This window comes from Lepus europaeus, chromosome 17 (genome assembly GCF_033115175.1).
Source record: "Lepus europaeus isolate LE1 chromosome 17, mLepTim1.pri, whole genome shotgun sequence".
NCBI classification, from domain to species: Eukaryota; Metazoa; Chordata; class Mammalia; order Lagomorpha; family Leporidae; genus Lepus; species Lepus europaeus.
In genome coordinates, this window is record NC_084843.1 from 19086801 (window position 1) to 19111318 (window position 24518).

At 49.6% G+C, this 24518-nt stretch overlaps 1 protein-coding gene across 1 annotated transcript in view; it reads right to left on the minus strand.

Annotated features, from left to right (window-relative positions):
* The window catches only part of RBM20 (RNA binding motif protein 20), a 56048-nt gene extending 37001 nt beyond the window's left edge, over positions 1-19047 (minus strand). The window contains exons 1-6 of the mRNA XM_062214269.1: positions 19037-19047; positions 15978-17064; positions 14474-14535; positions 11853-11944; positions 11441-11538; positions 524-664 (exon numbers count right to left, since the gene is read on the minus strand). Coding sequence (XP_062070253.1) covers positions 524-664; positions 11441-11538; positions 11853-11944; positions 14474-14535; positions 15978-17064; positions 19037-19047 — 1491 coding nt within the window. The remainder of the gene's footprint in view (positions 1-523; positions 665-11440; positions 11539-11852; positions 11945-14473; positions 14536-15977; positions 17065-19036) is intronic.
* Positions 19048-24518: the final 5471 nt, after the last annotated feature.

The following is a 24518-nucleotide window of genomic DNA, read 5'->3' on the forward strand; positions in this document are numbered from 1 at the left end:
CTGTGTCTACCACCAGAAGGGGAGGATAAAGCGAGGGGAAAAACAACACCCCCAACAGAAACCTCTATGTTGCGCCAACAGGAGGTCAGCTGTATCTCCTCTGTATGTTAGGACTGTTCTTTGAAATTTATGCTGGCTTAGTGGTTAGGACACCCACATGTCATACTGGAATGCCTGCATTTAGTAACCAGCTTCCTGCTGGTGCAAACTCTAGGAGGCAGCGGTAGCGGCTCGAGGGATGGTTCTGCCACCCGTGTGGAGATCTGGACTGGGTTCTCAGCTCCCTGCTTCAGCCCAGCCTTGCCCGGCAGCAGCTGTCTCAGGCATTTGGGGAGTGAACCAAAGGAGGGGGAGCTCCCTCCCTTCTTCCCTCCCTCTCTCTCTTTCCTCCCCTTTCTCTCAGCCAAATATTAAAAATATAAATACACACACGTGTGTGTGTACTTGTGTATGTGAGTATCATTCCCTTTCTCCAACCTGTGGCTTATCCCGTACACGTTAGAGTGAAAGTGCCCCGGCCTACCTGGTTAGTCGACTTCATGAGGATGTAGTTCGTGACTTTTCCAAAGGGCAGCCCCAGGTTAATGACGTCATTCTCGGTGCAGCTTCCTTCCGGGAGGTTGCAGATGTGCACCACACGACCAGCACCTTTCCGCTGCGCAAACTAGTGGGAACCAAGAGCAGCCACTGGTTGTCAAAGCTCATTTCCCTCTCTCCACGCCCTCCAGACATGGCTGCCTTCCCCAAGACTGTACAAAACGTATGCAGAAAGAGAATCCACTGGGACACACATGAAATACCAATTTTATACATTTCTTTGCAAAGAGTATTCAGAATATTTGGATGAGCAATGATATCCAGGGCTATGGGGGAAATGGGGACATCGGTGGTACCACTAGTGGGTGGCTGAGTATCTACACCCTTCTGAGAATACACCTGAGCAAAATTAAACAGGCGCAAAAAGGGCACATAATTCCAGCATTCCACTTTTAGAAATCCATTCTACAGAAATAAAATACCTAAATAAAATAAAAAAGACTTACAAGAGAACTTCAAAAAGTTATGAAAAACTGGAATTAAAAGATAAGTTTAATTTTGGTACAAATTTTTTTTAAATCCAAACACATTTTTTTCATAATATGCATTTTCTATGAACTTTTCAAAGCCCAGCTGTATGTACATAGACGTTTAATACAGTAATTTATGGGGTGACAAAAGTCCTGGAAACAAGCCAGCAACAGGGGCAGGTTTGTGTAAATGATGGTTCAAGCATACAATGGAAAACTTCAGGGGCTGGCATTGTGGCACAACTGGTTATACCACCCCCAGCAATGCTGGCATCCCTTATTGGAAGGATGGTTCAAGTCCGAGCTACACTGCTTCAGACCCAACTCCCTGTTAGCACGTATGAGAAAGCAGCAGAAGACGGCCCAAGTATTTGGGCCTCAGATCCTGTCACTCACGTGGGAGACCCTGATGGGGTTCTTGGGTCCTGGCTTCTGCACGGCCCAGCCTCAGCCATTGGGACCATTTGGGGAGTGAACCGGTGGATGGAAGATTTCTCTCTGTGTGTGTCTCTCCCTCACTCTCTATAACTCTGGCTTTCAAATAAATAAACCAATCTTATTAAAAAAAAAAAAAGGAAAGAAAACTATATCACCATTAAAAGGATGTAAATGTTCTGGTATGGGATAATTTTTTAAAACACAGTGTTAAGAAATAACCAATTACCAAGTAGTATGCATACAATGACACAATTTTTTTGTCAAACAAAACTGTGTGAGAATAAGACAGATTAGGCAACTGCTATAAAAATGCTGATAGCTATTGGGACTGGATGATGGGTATACAAGGGTTATTTTGAGAGTCTCCACAATGCTGTATGCTAGACATTTTTTGCAATAGGAAAATTTTAAAGGGTATCAGCACAGATGGAGAAAGGCATGGAAGAAGCTGGTTATCTTCAGAGGGGCAGAACAGGAAGGGTGCAAGGGGCGCTATCTTGGACCGTTTTCATACATACCACATACTGTTGGAGAATTTTTAAAATGTCCAATAAAGAAAAAAAAAAAACAACACAGAAATGTTTGTGGGAACTGAATACATACACACAAGAGCTCACAGCAAAGCCTGTGGCTTAGGCCAGTGGGTTTCAAAACATCTTTTGGCCTTGGAGTTCTTTCTTGACATAAAAACTTGCTCAGAAGCCCCAAACTCTCAATAAATAAAAGAGCAGCTGTTCTGGTCGAAACTTAGGGACTAGCCCCACCCCCACCCCAAAATCCCCACCAGGCAGTGTCGAAGGCACCTCTGGGAGTACAGCTGGGAAGCCAAGGCCCAGGCCAATCCAAGCTCCCGGAGGGAGGAACATCTCTGGTCCAGGCAAACACTACTGCGCCTATACCCTCTGGGACCTTCAGGGATTAGCAACCAGGAGCCAAGCCCACGTGGAAGAGAAGGATGCAATTTTCCAAACCAAAAACTTGCTCAAATAGCAGAGCCTACATTTGCACAGTCTCCATTTTCTATGACAAAGTGAACTTCAGCATCTAATTACATCTGATGTGGGTCTGGCTCTGCTAAGATAATACAGGGGGAAAGTCTGAGCTCCCGTCCCTAACTAGGGTTAACACTTGGGTAATTCTACCAAAAAAAGCCCTCATTTGTTTCCGTGAGGACAACTGGAGTCAACAAGAGCTCCCTTTCACGGTCCATCCCTGGACTAGAGCAATGCATGTACCCTGTTCAGGGTGTCCAGAGGCAGCCCATTCCCAGAGAGAAGCAAGGACTCAGTGTGTGGCTCAGGCAGCTCCCAGAGCATCCCCTTGCCTCTCTAAAGTATAAATGGGAGACTGAGTCTGAGCCTGGCGTGGGAGGGGTACAGGGGTGATGGAAGGCAGGCTGGTGGGGAGCAGGGCCTTTGTTGCCCCTTGAGGTGAGCTGGTGACATACAGATGCGGACCCAGTGGAGCTCTCACACAGGGCAAGGTGCTGGTCCTCTGAGACCATCAGCAGGAGGGCTGAGGCTGGCGCTCTGCCCAGCCGCCTCTTGGTGGGGTCCCTTGTGACTCTGCTGTGGTCGGTCTGGGGAACGCACTTGGACAACAGAGCAGATGGCAGGACCAGTTCTGGCCTGGTCTTGCTCCCAGCCTGTCCAGTGGCACCATGAGGGTCCACCCCTCTCTGGTTGGCTCGTCAGCTGACAGTGTCTGAGCACAGCAAATGGCTGCTGCTGGATGGCAGCCTATGCCTGCCAAAGACTAAACACCCCTGCAGCCACCGATCACCAAAGAACAAGACACATCCATGCTGCAGATATAACCAAAGGCACCCACAGGAATGGGTCTCGAGTCTTTCACTCACATTTTAGAATTACATTTCCTGAGCAACCACTAAGATGCCAATCAGAAATAGCAGTTTGGCTTTTATTGCTTCTCCTGTTATTCATTAATATCATCATAAGGTTTTGCATTATTTACTTGGAGCTTCGCAAAGGGCAAGCTGCAAGCAGGTTGTAAGTGTGCCAAGATATTGACCCCTCAGCCTGCAGGTTAAGTACTCCGGGTGACCACAAGCAGCTTCTTCAGTTTATCATTTTCTGAAGAAGCCACAAAATGAAAATCTTGGGTATCACTGTGTTAATGGCTTGCTTCGCATTAGGTCTGGCTTCAGGGCGTGTAGTAAATATTATCCAGTTCTTGTCTTGTTGTTGTTAAGCTCAATTTAGGTTCAAAATCATACATGATTCCTAAAAGCTATGGGGGAATGAGTGGCATCACTCTAGTTTCTTCTCAAACAGCTCTACATAAGCGCGGTTATAATTTGTCCTGTGCCCTGGAGACTATCAGAGGGAGAAAGGGGAGGGGGGAGGAAGGAGAGGGAGTGAGGGCCTGGGTGGTTTATTCACTGGGGCACTGCTTCCGAGCAAGCAGCATGATGCTGTGTGGTAATCCTGAGTTCTCTAATGAGCCCCAGATCGTCTCTGAAGTTAACACCACAATATTCCTCCTCATTCTGGGAGCCACAGTCCAAGAGCCCCAGGGGACATCCGAAGCCATGGATAGTTCTAGACCCTACGTGTACTATGGTTTCCCTCTCCCTATAAACCTATCCTAAAGTTTAATTTATAAATTAGGCACAGTAAACATGCTCAACAACAACTAATAATAAAATAGAAAAAAAGTTATAGCATTAGATTGCAATAAAAGTTATTTAAAAATGCAGGAATTGCTTCTGGAATTTTCCACGCGGTATTTGCAGACCACAGTTGACTGGACATAACCTGAACCACAATGAAAGTGAAATTGTAGCAAGGGGGGAACCACTGTACTGCAGGGCAGTGGGGGGCTAACCGTCACTTCTGACGTTCAAGAACTTGTCTGGACGCACACTCGAGTTTCTTCACTAATATGGAAAACTGGGCTCAAATCAAACTAAATTTGACCTAAGGATGTCTCCATACTTTCAGTCCTACTGCAATGAACTTCAACCTAACGTAGTACATAAAGTAACTGACAGGCCAGTTCGCAAGGGTACCTCTGTACACCAGTTTACTGCAGCTCATTGAGTACACCACACAGACAAGCTGGTTCCCCTCTCCAGGTCTGAGTTATCCCCTTTTCTGGAAGAGGGAGATGGCCTGTGTGTCTCCAGTCCTCTGCACACGTCGAACAGCTACACCTCTGTAGCTCTGAGCTCTAAAATTCCTCCCCTCCCAGAGGCAGTGCCAAGCTAAACCCTCAGCCCCAGGATAATGATCACTTTCCCCATTGTGCTCAGCATAAACAGGAAACCATGTCTTTCCTCACTCTGTGTGAAGGGCTGTTTAACGGTGCATCTGTCAGAAGCATGTTGGCCCTTCCAACAGCTTGCACAGACAGGCTTGTGAACACTGTTGGTGGTGCTCTCTTTGCAGGGCTAAAGATAAGCCCTAGGCTCTACGAGAGTTGAGATGACGCACTGAGAGGAGCTGAAGACACACTGGCCTCGTGCCTTTATAAGGACGCACACACGGAGTGTGCAACACAATAAGCAGGCACCATGGTCAGGGCCATGGGAGAGTCAGACAGACCCACATGCGTGTCTCTGCTCTCCAGTGCTAACAGTGAACCAGTTTCTGAATTTCTTCAAGCCTGAGCTTGCTAGTCTGAAAAAGTGGGGAAAATAAACACAAATTCCATGGGACTACTTAGAAGACAAAATGCTGCATTGTATGCTACGTGCTTTGGTGTGATGTGTGGCCTCCAGCAGGCTCCTATAAATAACTGCTTGTCTCTTTCTTTCCTCTAACAGTTAAAGAATGTGCTAATATGATCCTGCAATGTGAAGAATACTGCTGGGATTATGTAAGAGAAGGTCTGTGTTCTTAGGAAATTCACACTGAGCTAAAATGGGGGGGGGGGGGGGGGCACACGCCCAAGGAGCTCTCAACAATGCTTCAGGAGACACAGTGTATAGCTGATTAGAAAGACTAGACTAGGGGCCGGTGCTGTGGTGCAGTGGGTTAACGCCCTGGCCTGAAGCGCTGGCATCCCATATGGACACCGGTTCATGTCCCAGTTGCTCCACTTCCTGTCCAGCTCTCCGCTGTGGCCTGGGAAAGCAGTAGAAGATGTCCCAGGGCCCCTGTAACTGCGTGGGAGACCTGGAAGAGGCTCCTGGCTTCGGATGGGTACAGCTTTGGATGGGTGCGGCTCCGGCCGTTGCGGCCAATTGGGGAGTGAGCCATCGGATGGAGGACCTCTCTCTCTCTCTCTCTCTCTCTGCCTCTCCTCTCTCTGTGTAGCTCTGACTTTCAAATAAATAAATTAATGAAAAAAAAAGGACTAGACTAGATAGACAGATAAAAGAGAATGACAAAGTAAACAAAGGAGTAGTGAGTCTAGGCAGAAATTACATGGGAGCTCCGTACAACTTTTTGCAACTTTTCAATAGGCTTAAAATACATGCAAACTTCCCACAGGTACATCTTAAAGTAACGCTGTGGAGCAGAGGAGCAGGTGGATTTAGATGGGAAGACCTCACCAGCTTGGATGTTTGGAGCGAGGTGTTGATGGACCTGGTTCACATCCACTCCCCTGCTCTGCCTGCTGAGCTCCCAGCAGACACATGTGTGACAGGTACTTGAAACTTTCCAGCCCAGTATCAAATGTCTAAGAGCGGGAAGGTGTGGAGGTTGTAACCAAAGCCCTAATTACCAACCTAAAATGAGGATCATCCTTTCCTAGCCTGCAGGAGCTCCTGCCTGAAGCACTGGCCTGGAATGTGCCCACTGGGATCAGGGTCTGGGCTGTCATTTGCACATGCTAGGGCTGTGCATTTAAAACCAGTGGTTCATCCTCCACTGCACTCCTGGGCCACAGCAGAGAGCTGGTCTGGAAGAGGGGCAACCGGGACAGAATCCGGTGCCCCAACCGGGACTAGAACCTGGTGTGCCGGTGCCACAGGCGGAGGATTAGCCAAGTGAGCCGCAGCACCAGCTCTAAAACCAGTGGTTCATGTCACGGTGTCCCAGACCTCTGAGCTCACCAGCAACGCTAACAGCTGGGTGGAAACATGAAAGGTACAAACAGAATTGAATAGGAAGATTCTGAGACTTGTCTCAATGCCCCTTTAGTGCAAGCAGAAATAGGCTTTGTAGACAAGTTCAAAGAGGTGCAGTTCAAACAGCTCAGAGCTGCAATAAAATGTGGCTTAGAGCAAACAGGCCTGTGGGGTGAGAGAAGTCTCTCAAGGTGCTTCCTAGAGCTACGAAGTTAAGGTTCTGCCTTCATAACTGATCCTGTGCTCTGGCCTGGTCTCTCTTAGGTGTGACCTAATATCCTCTGGCAGGGTCTGTGGTTTTGTGCAAAAAACACCTAAGGACAGACACAGGGCAAATGTTTATTCCTCATACTGTTGGTTTTCAACATCTGATGACAGATAGCAAATAGGTGTGGACTCCATAGCTATGGAACTTGGCTTGACCAGGTTAGATATGGCCACCCCTGTTTACATACCCAACAACTCTAAAGAGCAAATTACCTTTGACTTGGACTGACTTTATTTTATTTGTGCCAGACTTGCCTACAGGTTTGGGTGGTTCACCTGCTGAACAACTTAAACAGCCCTGGAAACTTTAGAGTCCCAGAATGGCAAACTGGGAGATCATCTGTGGTCCACACCCATCACCGTTTGTTAGGACACTGAAGCCTGGGAGAAATTAAGGAATTTAGCTGTGCTCAATTAAATGGTGGCAGATTTGTAATTAAAACTCAGTACCCAGGGCCAGCGCTGTGGCGTAGCAGGTAAAGCTGCCGCCTGCAGTGCCAGCATCCCATATAGGCACCAGTTCCAGTCCTGGCTGCTCCACTTCCAATCCAGTTTTCTGCTATGGGCCAGGAAAGCAATAGAAGATGGCCCAAACGGTTGGGTCCCTGAACCCACGTGGAAGACCCCAAAGAAGCTCCTGGCTTCAGATCAGCACCGCTCCGGCCATTGTGGCCAGCTGGGGAATGAACCAGCAGATGGAAGACCTCTCTCTTTCTCTCTGCCTCTCTGTAACTCTGCCATTCAATTAAATAAATACATCTTTTAAAATAAAAAACAACTCGGTTCTCACTGAAAACTCTGTCAATCAAATCACTGATTTGATAAATTAAGGTAAATACACACAATAAACAATGTTACAAAATAAGATAGACCTTTATGCTTTCATAGGGAAAGGTGTCTAGAAATTAGAGTATGTACTGAGAGCTTCAGTTGAGTGAAAAAAACAAATCACCTAATACATTCAGATGGTATTATCTGATTTTTGCAAAAAACACTTTTATTAAATATGCATGCACATACTAGCTAGAGATAGTTATAATAAAGATATTTACCTTCAGTTTTTTCTACAAAGCTGTATTTTCTAATTTTCATATTTCTGTTACTGTTAGAGCCTTTTCATACCAAGTTTATACTACTTTTTCATCAAGCAAAAACAATGAAGAGTCATAAAATAAAAAGAAAGAAGCACAAGGGCTGACATTCTAGCACAGTGGGTTAGGCTCCCTCTGTGACACTAGCATCCATGCCAGAGCACCAGTTCAAGTTCCAACTGCTCTGCCTCTGCTCTAGCTCTCTGCAAATATGCCTGGGAAAGCCACAGAAGATGGCCCAGGCACTCTGACCCATGCCACCCATGTGGGAAACCAGGATGGAGTTCCAGGATCCTGGCTTTGGCCTAGCCCAGTCCCAACTATTCCAGTCACATGGAAAATGAACCAGCAAATGGAAGATCTCTTTCTCTCTTTTTAAAGATTTATTTATTTATGTGAAAGGTGGAGTTACAAAGACAGAGGCAAAGAGAGAGAGAGAATTTTTCTATCCACTGGTTCACTCCCAAATGGCCATAAAGGCTGGAGCTAGGTCGATCTAAAGCCAGGAGCCTGGAGCTTCTTCCAGGTCTCCCACAGGGGCCCAAGCACTTTGGGCCATCTTCCACTGCTTTCCCAGGCCATAGCAGAGAGCATTGGAAGTGGAGCAGCACCCATATGGGATGCCAGCACTGCAGGCGGCAGCTTTACTCACTATGCCCCAGCGCCCCAGATCTTTTTCTTTCTGTCTCTCTTCTCTGTCACTCTCGCTCCGCCTTTCAGATAAATAAATCTTTCTTAAAAAAGGAAAAAAAGAAGAAGTCCAGAAAATACAACCTACCCCCTTCTCCTGTCTCTCCTCTATCCCTGCTTGGAAAGCGCAGGAGAGACAGGGAGCGTGCACCACATTAGTGACTGCTCCCCACACCTATAGATGTCAGGGGAACAGACTGAGCCAGGACGGGCAGACAGATGCCCTTGATGCAGCCAGCAGCCTGAGGGGCAACCTATGGCTTCCAGCCTGGCAGAAACATTTGCTTCTTTGAGGTTCACTTTCCTTTGTTATACAAGTCTGCAGTGTGCAGGGAGCTGGTGTGCAGTGCTGGTGCCCAGCATTGCTTTGCTCTCCTACTTAAAAACAGGGAGCTTTGGGAGCAGCATCTGTTGTTTGCTCCACAAACAGGCTGAGTCCTGGATGCTCCTTGTTTTAGTCAACAAAATGCTTCTGGGGGCTGGCGCTGTGGCCCAGAGGGTTCAAGCCTTAGCCTTAAGCACCTCAGCCTGAAGCCTCGCCCCACAGAGGCTCTGGTTCCAGTCCCAGCTGCTCCACTTCTGATACAGCTCCTTGATAATGTGCCTGGGAAAGCAGCAGAGGATGGCCCAAGTCCTAGGGCTCCTGCGCCCACATCGGAGAACCAGATGAAGCTCCCGCCTCCTGGTTTCAGCCTGGCTCAGTCCTGGCTGTTGTGGCCAGCAGATGGAAGACCTCTCTCTCCGTCTCTCCTTCTCTCTCTGTCTGTAACTCTGCCTTTCAAATAAATAAATAAATCTTTTTAAAAAATTTTTAAAATGTTTCTGAAGAGAGGCAGGGAAATGGAATCATACAGGAAGGCCCTGGAGCAAGAGCAGAAGACAGCGCAGAAACGCCCCGAAGCCCTCGTGGGATCCTGGAGCGGAGTTCTCATTCTCCTCGAGTGTTTCTTTACTCCTTGGATTTTCACAGCAAGCATGAATTTTTCAAGCAGAGAAAGCACTAGAAACGTATACTGTGCACACGCAGCTGGCGGGGCACTCAGTGGAGCCTGGCAAAGGAGACTCTGAGAACAGAGAAATCAGCCTTGCGGGGGGGGGGGGGGGGGTGTCCCTTGTTTGAGCGTCACACTGCTAGGGGAGTCCTCTTCCTCATGGAAGCAACAGCTTCAGAGAAGGAAAGTGACGATGACTTGCCTGAGGCTCGCAGCTGGTGGCTCCAGAACTAGTCCTTGAGCTTGGGTCCCTGAGCGCCAAAGCTCACAAAAAGGGCCCTGGTTCCACAGGTAACACCGAGGCCTGGGCCAGAGCTCACAGATGTTCTCCCTGTGTCCCTTCCCATCCCTTTACAGAACGCTCGGTTGACACCAACTCTCTTTCCAATGCCAGAACCTAGGACGAATCAACAAGCCCTGGTCCCTGGGCCACCTGCCACCCAATCCAGGCTTGTCCAACTCAGTCTTGGTCCCCTCCCCCTCAGCGCCTGGGGCGGGGTCGTAGAGGTGCCTCCATGGCCCTGGGGTTGGACACTCCACCAAATCCATCAGGACACGGGGTCACGTCACCAGGGGTCTGACCTCAAGGACAAGGGACAGGCCTCACGGAAACCAGTCAGCCGGCTCTCCTGGCCACTGAGCCAGGCAGTGCTCTGAGGGGGTGAAGTGCAGAGAGGGAAACCACGAAATCCTTTCCACCAAAACGTGGGCTTCCAGACAGCTGCTCCCTTGAAGCAAAAAAATTTTCCCCAGCTGACATCACAAATGCACAGATGGAAATAAAAACAAAACACATGAACTTCACTCCCCAGCAGCGCCTGCAAGTTAACACTTCACGGACAGCTCATTCCCTGTTCGGCACAAGTACTCTGAACACAGGGCGGAGTTACACATGGAGGCCTGCTCTCCACAGCCTGTGTCTGTTGTGAGAGCGAAAAGAGGGAAAGAGAGGGAAGGAGAGGGAGAGGGAGAGGGAGAGAGGAGGAGAGAGAGGGGAGAGGGGAGAGGGAAGAGGGGAGAGGGGAGAGGGGAGAGGGGAGAGGGGAGAGAGGAGAGAGGAGAGAGAAGAGAGAGACAGAGAGAGACAGACAGACAGATGGAAGGGGGCCATAGCCGCTGACATCACAATTCAACAAGACAGGCACGGGCAGAAACACACTAACAGGCGCCCTCTAGCCGGGTCCCGCCAAATGCATTTTGTTTCACAGTTGATCTATCTCCCAGGGCCCCTTCCTCCTGCCCAGAGAAGAGAAGCCTTCCCAGCTGGCGGGGAGCAGGGAGGATGTGCAGTCGCGAAACTGGCAAACGCAGACAGCAAGGGAGCTCCACAGCCCGCAGGAATGAGAGGGGGGGAAGCCTAGGGCTTTGGGCTGCAGTGCCTGTTGCAGAGAAAACACCATCAAAACCAGACACACAGAAACCATCACACAGCACCAACCGTTCCCCCAAGGGCCAGCAAATACTATCAGTGCATCGTCCTTACTTTCAAACACATTTTCTTGTTCTGGTTCAAGTTTCAGATGTACCCTCTCCTAGGAAATGGTCCACTTCAATAAAGCATCAAAACGTTCCTTTAAAAAGCTGAAACTTTTTGTTCCTCCTGAACTAGTGTTGAATGCTAGACGGTCTCTGCGTGCCTGCGATTTCAAGAATTTATGTCAGCATTTTTACTTGTGCATCTCAAAGCTAGCTGGACCTAACGCAGGGCTCCTGACCTGACTAGGGGATGTTCTTCCGAGTGACATAGCTTGGAGCCACAGCAGCTGCGCCTCAGCCTCTCCTGCGCCTCCACGCCCAGACACAGCAGGCGTTGAGGACCACAATCACAATGCGGAAACCCGTGTTTTCTGTACTCACGTTCGTCCCAGGGGAAGCTGCAGGAAACGCAGCAGTTGACTGAGCAAATGTCCTTGCTGGAATGGCCGCATATGATGTCCCAAGATTTGAGGCATAGTCTGAGGATAAATTACACAAAGCAGGTGAAGCCTAGTGGTTACCTCCCAAGGCCATTGGGTCATCAGTGGGAAGAGGAACGGGAACATTTCCTTTGAGTGCTTTCTTCGTGATCAGTGTGATGACACCCCAGCCATGTTGACCATCAGCAGAGCTTTCTGTGTAAGGTATCTCAGAGCACACCCAGGCCCAGGTGGCAGGTGCAATGCCCGGTAGTATGAAAAAGTGTAAGCAGGGCAGGGTAGGCAAGTCCTGCTTGCTAAAGGTGGGACGTAATGGCCTGGGGGAAGCTGCTGACCTGCCAGACCTCACTCACCTTCGTTTCCAGCAGGGTTATACACAGCCGTGCTGTTGGGAGAGGCACGCAGAGTCCCCTCGGCAGAACCAAGTAGACACCGCACCCCAGCACTGCAGGGGAGAGAAAACAGAAACCAGTTCCTCGATAAGTTAAAAAAGAATGACCATATGACCCAGAAATTCCACTTCTAAGAATACATCCCCAGGATTTGAAAATAGGCGTTCAAACAAACATTTGTCCCTGAAGGTTCCCTACCTCGTTACTCCCAAAAGCCAACAGGTAAAGCAACCCTGATGTTCATCAAACAATGAATGGACCAATAACACGTGTAATAGACATGTGATGGGCTATTATTCATCCACTGGAAGATCATCCAAGAGAGCAGGTCGAGGAAACTTGAAAATATTATGCTAAGGCCGGCGCCGTGGCTCAACAGGCTAATCCTCCGCCTTGCGGCGCCGGCACACCGGGTTCTAGTCCCGGTCGGGGCACCGATCCTGTCCCGGTTGCCCCTCTTCCAGGCCAGCTCTCTGCTGTGGCCAGGGAGTGCAGTGGAGGATGGCCCAAGTGCTTGGGCTCTGCACCCCATGGGAGACCAGGAGAAGCACCTGGCTCCTGCCATCGGAACAGCGCGGTGCGCTGGCCGCAGCGCGCTACCGCGGCGGCCATTAGAGGGTGAACCAACGGCAAAGGAAGACCTTTCTCTCTCTCTCTCTCTCTCACTGTCCACTCTGCCTGTCAAAAATAAAAAAAAAAGAAAATATTATGCTAAGGGGCCAGTGTTGTGGCATAGTAGGCTAAGCCTTCACCTGCAGTGCCAGCATCACATATGGGCACCAGTTCTAGCCATGGCTGCTCCTCTTCTGATCCAGCTGTCTGCTATTGCCTGGGAAAGTAGTAGAAGATGGACCAAGTACTGGAAGAAGTTCCTGGCTCCTGGCTTCGGATAAGCTCAGCTCCTGCTGTTGCAGCCATTTGGAGAGTGAACCAGCAGATGGAAGACCTTTCTCTCTGACTCTCCCTCTCTCTGTCTGTAACTCTGCCTCTCAAATCAATTTTTAAAAAATTTTTTTTAAAAAATATTATGCTAAGTAAAAAAGGCAGTCACCAAAAACCAATACATAAAGCACGATTCTATTTAGAGAAACGTTCAGAAGAGGCAAACCCAAAGAGGAAGGAGGCAAATGGGTCATTGCCGGGGCTGGGGAAGAGGAATGGGAGTGACTGCCCCAGGATTCCTCTGGGGAGAGATGAAGACGTTCTGGAACAAGATAGTGATGATATTTACATAACCTCCTCAGTGTGCAAAATGCCACTGGACTACCAACACTAAAACAGTTAAAATGGCGAGTCTTAATGTGAATTTTACCCCAATAAAAAGGGGGGATCCAGAAAAGGGAGACCTTCTTAAAAATTATTTTAAAGTTCTCATTAAGCACACATGATCTAAAATTCAGCAGCTCAGTCATTTTCAAAGTGTGCAGTCCAGTGGGATTAAGCACAATCACACGGTGATGCAGCCATCGCCACCACGGGCCTCCCAAGCTTGTGCTCAGACAAAACCGAGACTGCATGCATGAAACACAGACTCCCAATTCCCTGCCTCAGCGACTGCCGTCCTGCTCCCGGTCTAGGAGCCTCGCTGCTCTAAACACCTCCTGTAAGTGGAGTCACGCAGTATCTGTCCCTTTCTGGCCGGCTTAGTAGCCTGAGCATGGTGTCCCCAAGGCTCATTCATGTTGCAGCCTGTGTCAGAATTGCACTGCGTCACTGTCCATTGCATGGATAGACCGTATTTGGTTTATTCATTCATCTGTCCAGGGGCATTCGGGTTGCTCACTTTGAGCTGTCATGACTAATAAAGGAAGACCTTCTGAATGCACCCATTTCAAACACTTAACCCCAGCCATCTGGTCACCATCCCTGGGCCACACACCCTCCGCTCCACCTGCTCCGTGGTCTCTGGGGGTCTGCCCTTGTCCTCCCAGCATCTGTTCACAGCAGGCAGCCAGGGTCCTGCTCTGGAGAGCTCAGGCATATCACTCTGAAGGCCCCAACCACTCTCAGAGCGAAAGTGAAAATCTTTACAATAACCCCAGGGGCCCAGGATGTGGGCCTCGGTCCTGCCCTGGCTCCCTTCCCCTGTTCTGCCCTAGTTATGCTACATGCTGCCTGGGTATCTCAGGGCCATGCCAGCTGCGGGGCCTTCAAACCCACTGTTCCCTCTGACAGGAGGTGTTTCCCCCACACTGTCAAGGGCGCCTTCTGCCCCCTCCCCAGAGGTCCTTGGTGAGGCCTCTCCTAAATGCCCAATTTAAAATACAAGGGCTGGCCCCAAAGCATGCATGCGTGCACGCACACACACACACACACACTCCCCTCCCACTCCCACCCCAGTGGCGTTCTCTGCTGAACACTTCTAGTGTTCCCTACCAGGAGTGCTACCTAATTTACTTGTTCCTCTCGTTCAGCATCTGTCTCCCTGCCCCCGGTGAAGGGTAAGCTCCCTGAGGACAGGGGCTTTGCTTGCTCTGTTCTCTGCTGTTTCCCAGCACCCAGACTAGAGCAAGACACACAGTAGGGGCGCGGTGAGCATTGCTGGGTGAATGCACGGAGCCGGTCTCCTGGACAGCACTTACTTCTCTGAGAAGACCAGGCATTTCTGCGCGTGCAGCTTCCCTTTCACGTGCAGCTCCCAGTCCTGGGTCAGAAAGAAAGAAGAATGACCAAAGTGGGACTGAGTCCATGGCTGGGGTCGGGGGTCAGGCGCGGGAGGGAACGAGGGCAGAGTCACCATCCAGGAGGGGGGCACAGACAGCCCAGAGGCGCCGGACCAACTCTTCCCTCCCATTCCCTCCCTCCCAGGCTCCTCCCTCTGCCCCTGCCTCCCCAGTCCCCACTCCAGCAACCTCTCACCTCTACATCCCATGCCCATCTTGGATAGCAGCCCATACCTGCAAGTCTGACCCCTCCACCTCTCTCAGTGGATTCTTGTAGCCACCACTCACCTTCCCACTCCTCCTCTCTGGCAGAGACCCCACCCGTTTCTGTGTCCAGCTGGGAGACCCCATAGATGGACCCACAGTGAGTTATCAGTCTTTAGAAAAGGCTTATGAGAGACAAAAAAAAAAAACCAAATCCTCAACCCTGCCCAGTGCTCCCCAGGGCTGGAGGAGAGACAGTACAATCCACCCATGTTCCTGGGATGTATGTGAATGTGTGACCAAGCAGAGGTGGTGGCGTGCTACAGCAGGACTCCCACTAAGCAGGACTTCATCATGTCGTGGGACAGGATGAGGATGGGAGGCAGGACAGCCCGGGGCTTAGGAGGCACAGCCTCTGGGGCAGTCAGGCCCACTTTGGAATGTCTGTTTATCCACTGTCTCCTAGCAGGCCCCGGTCAAGTCACTTCACCTTTCTGGGACTCAGTTTTCTAACTGTAAGATGAGAATAATAATAGAATCTACCTCATAGGATTACTACTGGCACACAGATTGGGTTTCACATGTTAGCTGTTACAATTCTTATTGCTTTGGAATAGTTCATTGCAGTATAATACATTTGGAGTGGGGGGTAGGGAATGATAAAGAATGGATCTTTGCTTGCAGTGGCCCTAAGCATGTTACCACCACAGGGAAAGGGGACACACAGCTCTCTCTCCATTGTGCAGATGGGAGGACTGAGGCCCTCCAACAAGGTGTGGAAGTCCCACTTGAGAAGTACTCTCTGGCCTCTGAGCCACAATTCTGCTGACTTTTCCCCTTCAAACTTGGTGCAACACTTGTTCTCAAAGAACACTAGCTTCTAGGCACAACCCCACCTCACCCCTGCTGCAAGGAGGCAGGGGAGCTCCTGAGCCCCGCTCTGCAGCTCCTGTGGGGGTCCCTCGGTCTCCCGCTAAGCCTCGGCTTCCTCCTGGGGAAGGAATCTTCCTCGCCTAAAGCAAGGGACAGGCCCTGGTTCAGTTCTAAAATCCCTTTGGGTTCTAATACCTAAGATTGTAATCAAGGAGACAGACGGCTAACTCTGTCCCCCAGTCCCCAGGTACAACAGTCCCTAGCCTTCGAGCAGGGAGGGCTGGACTGGCGGCGGAAGCCGACCCGGGCTCCCAGCTGCAGCCCCAGCCCGCCCTGGACGACTCACCTTCAAGTCAAACACCTTCTTGTCACAGATGCTACAGATGTGCGGCAAGTGGAGGGGGGCCACGCCGTGAAAGTCGTTCAGCTCGTGGGCCTGCAGGGGCCGCAGGGACAGCATCCCCTGCTCCTCCTTGGCCCGCCGCCGGGCCCCACTGAAACCCTGTTTGCTGTTATTAAGCCAACCCCCAAAGGAAGGCGGGGTCCTGTCTGAGGTGGGCTCCTCGGGGTCGTACAGCTCATAGGGCTGGCTGGGGGGTGGCGGCCACAGGTTGGGCCCTGCTGTAATGTCAGGCTTGCTTGGGCCAGAGAACCCAGCAGGGCTCTCCCACTGGCTGTTCACACCCTGCAGCAGCGCTCCTACCTCACCCTTCACGCCCCCGGCCTGCTCCGCTGGAAATCCACCGGCCACGTGTGCCCCTTGGGAGTTGGGTCCATAGAAGTCTTTAGAAAAGGCAGCTTGGCCATCCTGCCCTGCATGGCTGTAGTGCCCTTCGTAGGCCACAGTGCCCGAGGTGGAGGCTGAGGCTGGCAAGAAGCCAGGCTGACTGTCCGTCTCAGTGCCATATGCCTGGCCGGCATTGGCTTTGCCATACTCGTAGAATCCTGTGGTAGCCGGGGTGGGCCCAGTCTTCCCAATGCCCAGGATGACTGCCGGCTGGGCAGCAGTCTGTGGCATCACCCCGCTGAAAGGGTGCATCACCATGGCACTGGGGGGCTGGCTGGGAAGGCTCACAGATGGTCCCGGGCCTCGTGTCTGGCCGGGAGGTGAAAAAGCAATGGCATTTGAGGGAAACCGGGCACTGGGTATGGCCGGAGCATGTTGGGGCACCCCAGTATGGCTGTGGGGGGCACTGAGGACAGACGGATGCCTCAGCTGGTTGAAGAGAGGCTGGGACATGGCCACTTTAGAGAGGACTTGGTTCAGGACCGTGGCGGCCGCAGTGTTGGTGGTGACAGCCGTCTGTGCCAGCTTCAGCCGGTGGAGGGTGAGCTGGGCTTGCAGCTGGGCCAGTTGGAGACTGGCAGGCGAAGGAAGCAGAGGGTTCGTGTTACCGGCCGAAAACGGGTTCTTGTCCAGGAGCTTGGCGGCACTGCAGGGAGACAGAGGACTTGATGCACAGCTGGCTTCCAATGCGGGGGACAAGGGGCTTATTAAGCTTACCTGTGGGTCCCCCAAAATACACACACACAACCAAGACCCTCCCACCCAGGTCCCACATACAAGCCGTCTGCAAATATCTTACCCACGCATATACATGACAAAAACCCAATCTAATAGAAACGTTATGTGACGGATTGTTCAGTCTCCCTGGTAACTACAAATACAAGCTTAAACCACTAGAAACAGATGCTTAGCAAAATAGCATTATCAAGAAAAATAACAGCACTCAGTGTTGGAGAGATAAAGTGGAATGGACACAATATCAATGATAGTCTAAATTCAGACCACTATATTGAAAAGCAATCTCAAAATAGCCATTCACTACAGTCCTATTCTTCGACTCAGTAATTGAAGCCTATAAATCTCTCCTAAGAAAATGAGCTAAGATGTAGACAAAGCTTCATATGCCAAAGATGTTTGATACAACCTTATTTAAGAGTTCAAAGTTTAAAGTTACAAATATCCAGTAGCAGAGGGATAAAATCTGATCTGAGTAAATTATAATATAGCTGCGTAGTGAAATTTTAAGAGGCCATTTACTAGTGGTACTCACACTTCTACTTTATTAGGTAACATTTAAAAAGTGTACCCAGCACTAAGCCCAAGATGGAAAATCTTCTGACAATCTAAATGTACCATGGATGCCTGCTCCCCCCCCCCCCCAGTCCAGTCCCATTACTGCCAGTGGTAAACTTGAATTTGGTAAAGTCACTGGTTAAAAAAATCACTTTAATGGCATGAGAAAATCCATATGCTCCCACACTAAGTTTTAAAAAGCAGACTTCAAGATCGTACAACAGAGTGAATTGTGTGTATTTTTACATCAGACACATTTTCATCCTTGTCCTCAATTCACATCCAAAAGCAACAAGAAGTATGCTCCCTCCAACCCAGCTCTCAAACCCGACCAGTATAAGGAATAACCTAAGAAACTGCAAGTGAATAATGGAAATTTGAGAAGGGGGCACAGGTCAGCTCTCCCAGAATCTTGTGCGTTGTGTGTGGTTTGTGTGTTTGTGTGTGTGTGTGTGTATTCTGTCTGATATGTGATGAAACAAAGACACAAGCCTTAGCCACTCTCACTCATTGCCCAAAAGATAGATAAACCTTGGAATTTATTCCTTGCCCTTGAATCTCAATTGGGTCTCATGCTTTCAACTCCCACCCTCCACAGCCACCTGCTCAAACACTTGACAGACCAGTTCCAGGAATTCCCCTCCACGTGTTGCTCTCTACCCCTACCCCATCCCCAGCCCTCCTAAAATATAAAAAGGCCCAGCCCCTGAGGGTTGGGGCCTTCTGCCACGTGTTCCATCATGTGCATACTGGCAGTTGGTCACCCACCTCTATGAATTTATTTTCTCTTTATAAATTTGGTCTGGCTGTACATTCATACACTGCCTTCTCTCTATTCTGCGCCTCTTTTCCTAACAATATGCACCTCTCATGGTACCTATATTGGTTGATTATGGTGTTTTCTGGAGCAAAAATCAGGACACCTGGTCTGGACATAGGACAGACTTTCCCAGAGAGTCTAGGATATGTGGTTACCACGGTCAGGGCTCCTGAGTAAGACCACATTTTATGGGGCTTAAATTCCCCTTGTGGGAAGTGAATGTAAGCAGGAAACATGTTTGGGAGGCTGAAGAACTGGATGGAATTCTAGGATGTGTGACTGGGAAGAATGGGACTGTGAAATTTGAAGTTGGGACTGCCACGGCCAATCTGGCTGTATGTGAAGGGGGTTAGGAGTGTTGCACAGCTGGGACACTTCAGTGTCCCCTGTCACGGGCTCTGAGCAGTTAAAGTCCAATGATAATGAAGCAAACAAGTGGTTGGGGGATGGCCTGCATGGGCAAGAAAAAGGGAGACATGGAAATGGCACCCCACACTTCTCTCACTTGGCAGGCATGTTGAGGACAAAGAGCTTTGGCTTTGATTGGTGCTTTGCCCTGGAGGAGGTAGGCAGTGTAGGGGAGAGGACGGTGAGATGGCCTGAAGTTACCGCCATGCTACTGTGTGGCCAATACTTAGCCTAATGTCCCCTCATTTGCTGTTTCCAGCAGTCTGATGCGTCAAGTTATTTTTCACCCCAATTTTGCTTGGCAAGAACCTACAGCTCAGAGACACAGGTGACCTACTTAATGAGCACTCACTGTTGTGAGTGCAAAGTGGTGAGGGCACAGAATTCAAACCCCCACCAGGCTTTGTAAAGAAGTAAAAGCACAGCAGGAAATTAAAGCACACAGCTTCTCTCGGAGCACATCTCCGGGGTCTGCCTCACTGCTTTGTTTGAAGTGAGCTCCCAGAACACCAGGCACACCCACACTCCAATACAAGTACAAAACACATTTCAGAGCCAGATAAAAATGACTCGTTACTCATCCTCCTTTGTGTGCAAAGTCAAAAACTTGCAATAAGTCGTTAAACAGGTAGCACCTTCACCCAGACAGCAGCACTGCGTGCTCCAAGGGCAGAACAGGTTCATTGCAAGTTAACATACTGGGGATGGAGTTGGGGGTGAAAGGTGGGCTGCAAGCATTTCCTCCTCTGGAGAGCTGCATTGGGTGCAGCTAAGCCATGGTGGCTCAGTACGGCCCAAAACAAATCATGGCAGCAGCAGAATGCAAAGGCACTAACTGTTTATATAGGCAAAGATACAAAAGGCAGGGGACGACGGATGGTCAGGAGTCTGATGATGGATTTCGACTTGTGTAGTATTAAGCCACTGAGCTTTAGAAGGGCAATTAAGCTTAACTCAAAACCCTGCCCAAACGGGGCCAACCCTTCCTACCAGGTCTGTCCACCACGCAGGCTGTCCTTACTAACAAGGCGATAATGAGGTGCCAACTTGGTTTCCATGACCAGTGTAAGACAAGGTTTTGTTTTCCCCAGAGAAGTCAGCTGCATTTTCTAAACTTGCATTCTGGGCTGGGGAGAACTCTTGTTGGAGACTCTCCCTGCACCTCTAAAAGGACTTGGGAGAAAGAGCTCTTTTCAAAGAGGAAAGCCAACCCTGTGGGGTGTTGATAGATCACCATAGGGAGGAAGTACGCTGCAGAGTAGGGCCCAGGTTACAGAAGTGCATTTTCTCAAATCCTGTCCCCAACTTTAACCAACCTTGAGTAGAAGAGATGTCACACGACTCTTCAGAGCGGAACCAAAAGCCCTAGTTAAGGAGGAAAAGATCTGTTACCCTATTTTTCTTATATTTCTTAGCTTCTAAGCGTTAATAACTGAAATTCATGTGCACATAACAATCATATTTCTGAGCCAAAAGCTGGAGTGCATGACCTGTGGAGCCTAGAAGTGATGTCCCCTACTGTCTTTTCACCTCCTTGGTTATATCACTTAGTGCATCCTACCTTGTGTTAAAAATCACTGCTTATGTGCCTTTCTAGTCCATTGAACATAAGCTCCATGAGGGAAGGGAGTAGGTCTGGGAGATTCTTGCATTTTCTCAGCACACTGTCTTTAACTTGGTGGGCTCCTGGTAACTGCTATGAATAGAACTAAGAAGAAGGATAATGGCCATGGCTAATCAGAACCTGATGGCTGTGAGGAAACGTGGAGCTATCTTTTGTGAACAGACATTTCAGTAGATAAAAGTCCTAAAACAGTTCAAAAAAGAGACTCTAAATATAACTAGAAGGCAAACAGATGTTGCTGTTGTATAGAGTCAAGTCTGCATACTATCTACAATTTTCATTCCCATTCAGTTATCTTAATACACTCTTCTCCCTGTCTAGGGCTAGTTTTTGAAATTGAATAGGGAGGTTCGGAGGCACTGTGGTGTAGCGGGTAAAGTCATCGCCTGCAGTGGTGGCTGCTCCACTTCTGACCCAGCTCTCTGATATGGCCTAGGAAAGCAGTGGGAGATGACCCAAGCCCTTGGGCCCCTGCACCCACGTGGAAGACCCGGAAGAAGCTCCTGGCTCCTGGCTTTGGATCAGCACAGCTCCAGCCCAGCCATTGCAGCCACCTGGGGAGTGAACCAGCAGATGGAAGAACTGTTTCTCTCTCTCTCTCTCTCTCTACCCCTGCCTCTCTAATAAATAAATAAATAAATCTAAAAAAAGAAATTGAATAGGGAATCCCTGCAGTAACTTGAATGATAACCCCCAAAGACGTTCATGTTCCAATCCACAGGCCCTGCAAATATGGAACCTGACATGGTAAAGAGGACTTGGACATCCAGATATGAAGAGTACCCTGATATTAGTCACCTGGGCCCAGTGGAATCACAGGGATCCTAACAAGATGGAGGCAGGAGGATCAGCGTAAGGGAGAGAAGATAGAAGGATGGAAGCAGAGAGCAAAGAAGAGAGAAGATGCTAAGCTGCTGGCTTTCAAGGTGCAGGGAGGGGCTGTGAGCCCAGGAAATACAGACAGCCCCTGGAAACAATAAAAGGCAAGGAGACAGATTCTCCCCTCAACCCCCAGGAGGAACTAGCCCTGCAGACACCTTCATTTCAGCCCAGTGAGACCGATTTTGCACTTCTGGCCTCCAGACTGTACAGGAATAAACTTACACTGTTATAAGCATGGAAACTTCTGATAATTTGTTACAGCAGCCCTAGGAAACCAGTGCAATCCCCTCCAAATAGTTAGATACAAAAAAGGCTTCTGCTCAGAGAGGCAGTGGTGGGTGTGGGGCTGACCAGATCTGTTGGTATGAACTGATGCCCCACAGTCCTAGGGAACACAGAGCACTGGACCCGGCATCCAAAGACCCTGTAGCAACTCAGCCAGGAAAAACCCAGAGATCACTTTCTCTTCCAAGTCAGCTTCCTAGCTGGAGCAGCGACAACCAGAGAAAGCTCAGAGTTACAAACTCTTAGAGATTAAACCCACTCAACACCTTCATTAACACAGAAGGCAACTTCTCTGAGCCACTTAGCTGGATGGAGGTGAAACCTTACTGAGAAGCCAGGTCACCCAAGCCAGTGTCCGAGGGAACAGCCTTGCCTCTAAAATTCCCAAGCACCAGAGCTCTCTCTCATCAACTGACCTTGTCCACCCACACTGATTTATGGTTTGCACCTCCACTCAAAGAGATACCAGGGTACTTCCAAAAGTTTGTGAAAAATAGAATGGAAAGATATTGATTAATGCAAAAATTTTTGAAATCCATGCCTTCCTGCACGTTATGAAAGAATGATCAGTGTGTTCTTGCACCAAAATTATCTTCTAACTGCGTTTTCCAGAAGCCTCTCCAAGTCCCCTTGTACGGAGTACCTGCCACACGCAAGGCAATCGCTGAGCGCTGGGGAAATGCAGAGGGAGGCCGTCTCAGGAGCCACCTCGGTGAGGACAGCAGAGATGGGCCCTTGTCTGCGGGTCACGGGCAGGATTCTGTGCATATCCTAAACCCTGAGCAACCCCACTGTAGTCAGACTGCAGATCTGGGGAGGGGGGAGCGCCATGGTGAGCGGCACACCTGGGGCTAGAACATCTGTCACACAGCCACGTGGAGAGCTCATCCATACTCACAGAAGAGATAAGAAGCCCACGGTGGCTGCTCTGATTCCCCTGGGCCTGTATAAGGCTCACCACCCCAGGGCTGAGGTCTTGTTTCTGAGCCTATTATAGAGAACCATGGTTAGATTTCACAATTCATAGTTAGAAGCACAATTAGATTTAAAACTTTGCTTCCTTGCTTGCTTAGAAAGTCTTGTTTTTAACGAAAGCAACATTTCTCTCGAGTTGTTTTTCTTTTTTTAAGATTTATTTATTTGAAAGGCAGAGTTAGAGAGAAGGAGGAGAGAGAGAGCGAGAGAGAGGGAGAGAGAGAAGGAGGGAGGGAGGGAGGGAGGGAGGGAGGGAGGGAGGAGAGAGAGAGAGAGAGAGAGAGAGAGAGAGAGAGAGAGAGAGAGAGAGAGAGAATCTTAATGTCTGCTGGTTTAATCCTCAAAAGACTATAATTGCCTTTGGGTCAGGCCAAAGCCAGAAGCTTATTTTGGGTTTCCCTTGTGGGCACAGGGGCCTGAGCACTTGGGCCACCTTACACCACTTTCTCAGGCACATTAGCAGGGAGCTGGATTGGAAATGGAGTAGCCAGGACATGAAATGACACCCATACAGGATGCAGGAGTCATAGGTGGCAGCTTAACCCAGTGTACCACAACAGTGGCCCCATCTCAAGGGTTTTAAAAATAAAATACTTAGAAAGGAGAAGTAGTTATCTTTATAATGCTGGGAAATAGCAGGGCTCCAGATGAAAACTGTCTCTAATGGTTTAATTCTGTGTGTTGAAAGGATGGGCAGCAAACTGCGCCCAGCAGAAGGCAGCAGCTGTCCCAGCCTGACCATGTCCCTGATGGGTCCAAACTGGCTCATGCTTTACTGGGGGTCCCAAGCACGATGTGATGATGGATTAGCATTTGGGCACAAGGAGAGAGGCAAAATGTCCTCAGCTGGAGTCAGGGTACTGGAACTTCAGGCAGACAGTATGTATATATGTATTTGAAAGGCAGAGAGACAGAGATAGGCAGAGTACTCCTATCCTAAATGGTTCACTCCCTGAGATGCCCACTACAGCCAGGGCTGGGCCAGGCCAACCCCAGGAGTCAGGAACCCTATCTGGGTCTCCCATGTGAGTGGCAGGGACCCAAATACTTAAGCCATCACCTGCTACCTCCCAGGATCCCCATTAGCAGGAAGCTGAAATGGGGGAGAGGGGGAATGTGGACCCAGGACTCAAACCTAGGCACTCCTACCTATATGAGATGCAGGCAGCCCATGGGGTTTCTTAATTACTATGCCAAACCCCTGCCCTCACCAGAGTTTTTGTCTTGTTCCAAAAGGAAGGAAGAGCACCCAAGATACAGGCAGAGTCTATGGGATCCGCCCCAAAACCAAGACTCAGAGCACTAAAGGGCCACCTGGGCGTTCATGAGCTCTTCCGTTCAGCCCACTCGGACTGAGGGTCTATCATGATGGGCAAAGGTGCCAGGCGCAAGGGACACGGGGTGGAGAAAGAAACCTCCCCAAGATTGCAGGCAAGAGACAGATCCACACAGAACGACAAATACCCTGGCAGAAGTTAAGCACCAGACAGCAAGGCGTGGGAGGAAAGGGGCCACGCTGTATAAGTTTTAAACAAATTGAACAAATTAAAGAAAATGCCAGCTCAGGGCTGCCTCTGAACAAAGACTCATCCACGCTCTGGGATTGTTAATCCAGCTGCAGATGCAACGCTGCATCAGTGACTCAGCGGATTATGACGACAGATCTGGGTTCCACCTGCCTGGCACTGGTTTTGAGGTTGGGGAAAACGTGCTTAATTTTCCCAGCCCTCATATGTATGATGGGAATAGTAATCCCACGCAGAGTGTCTCAGACCTGCCACTCGCATGCCCCTGGCCACGGTGATTGGTCCAA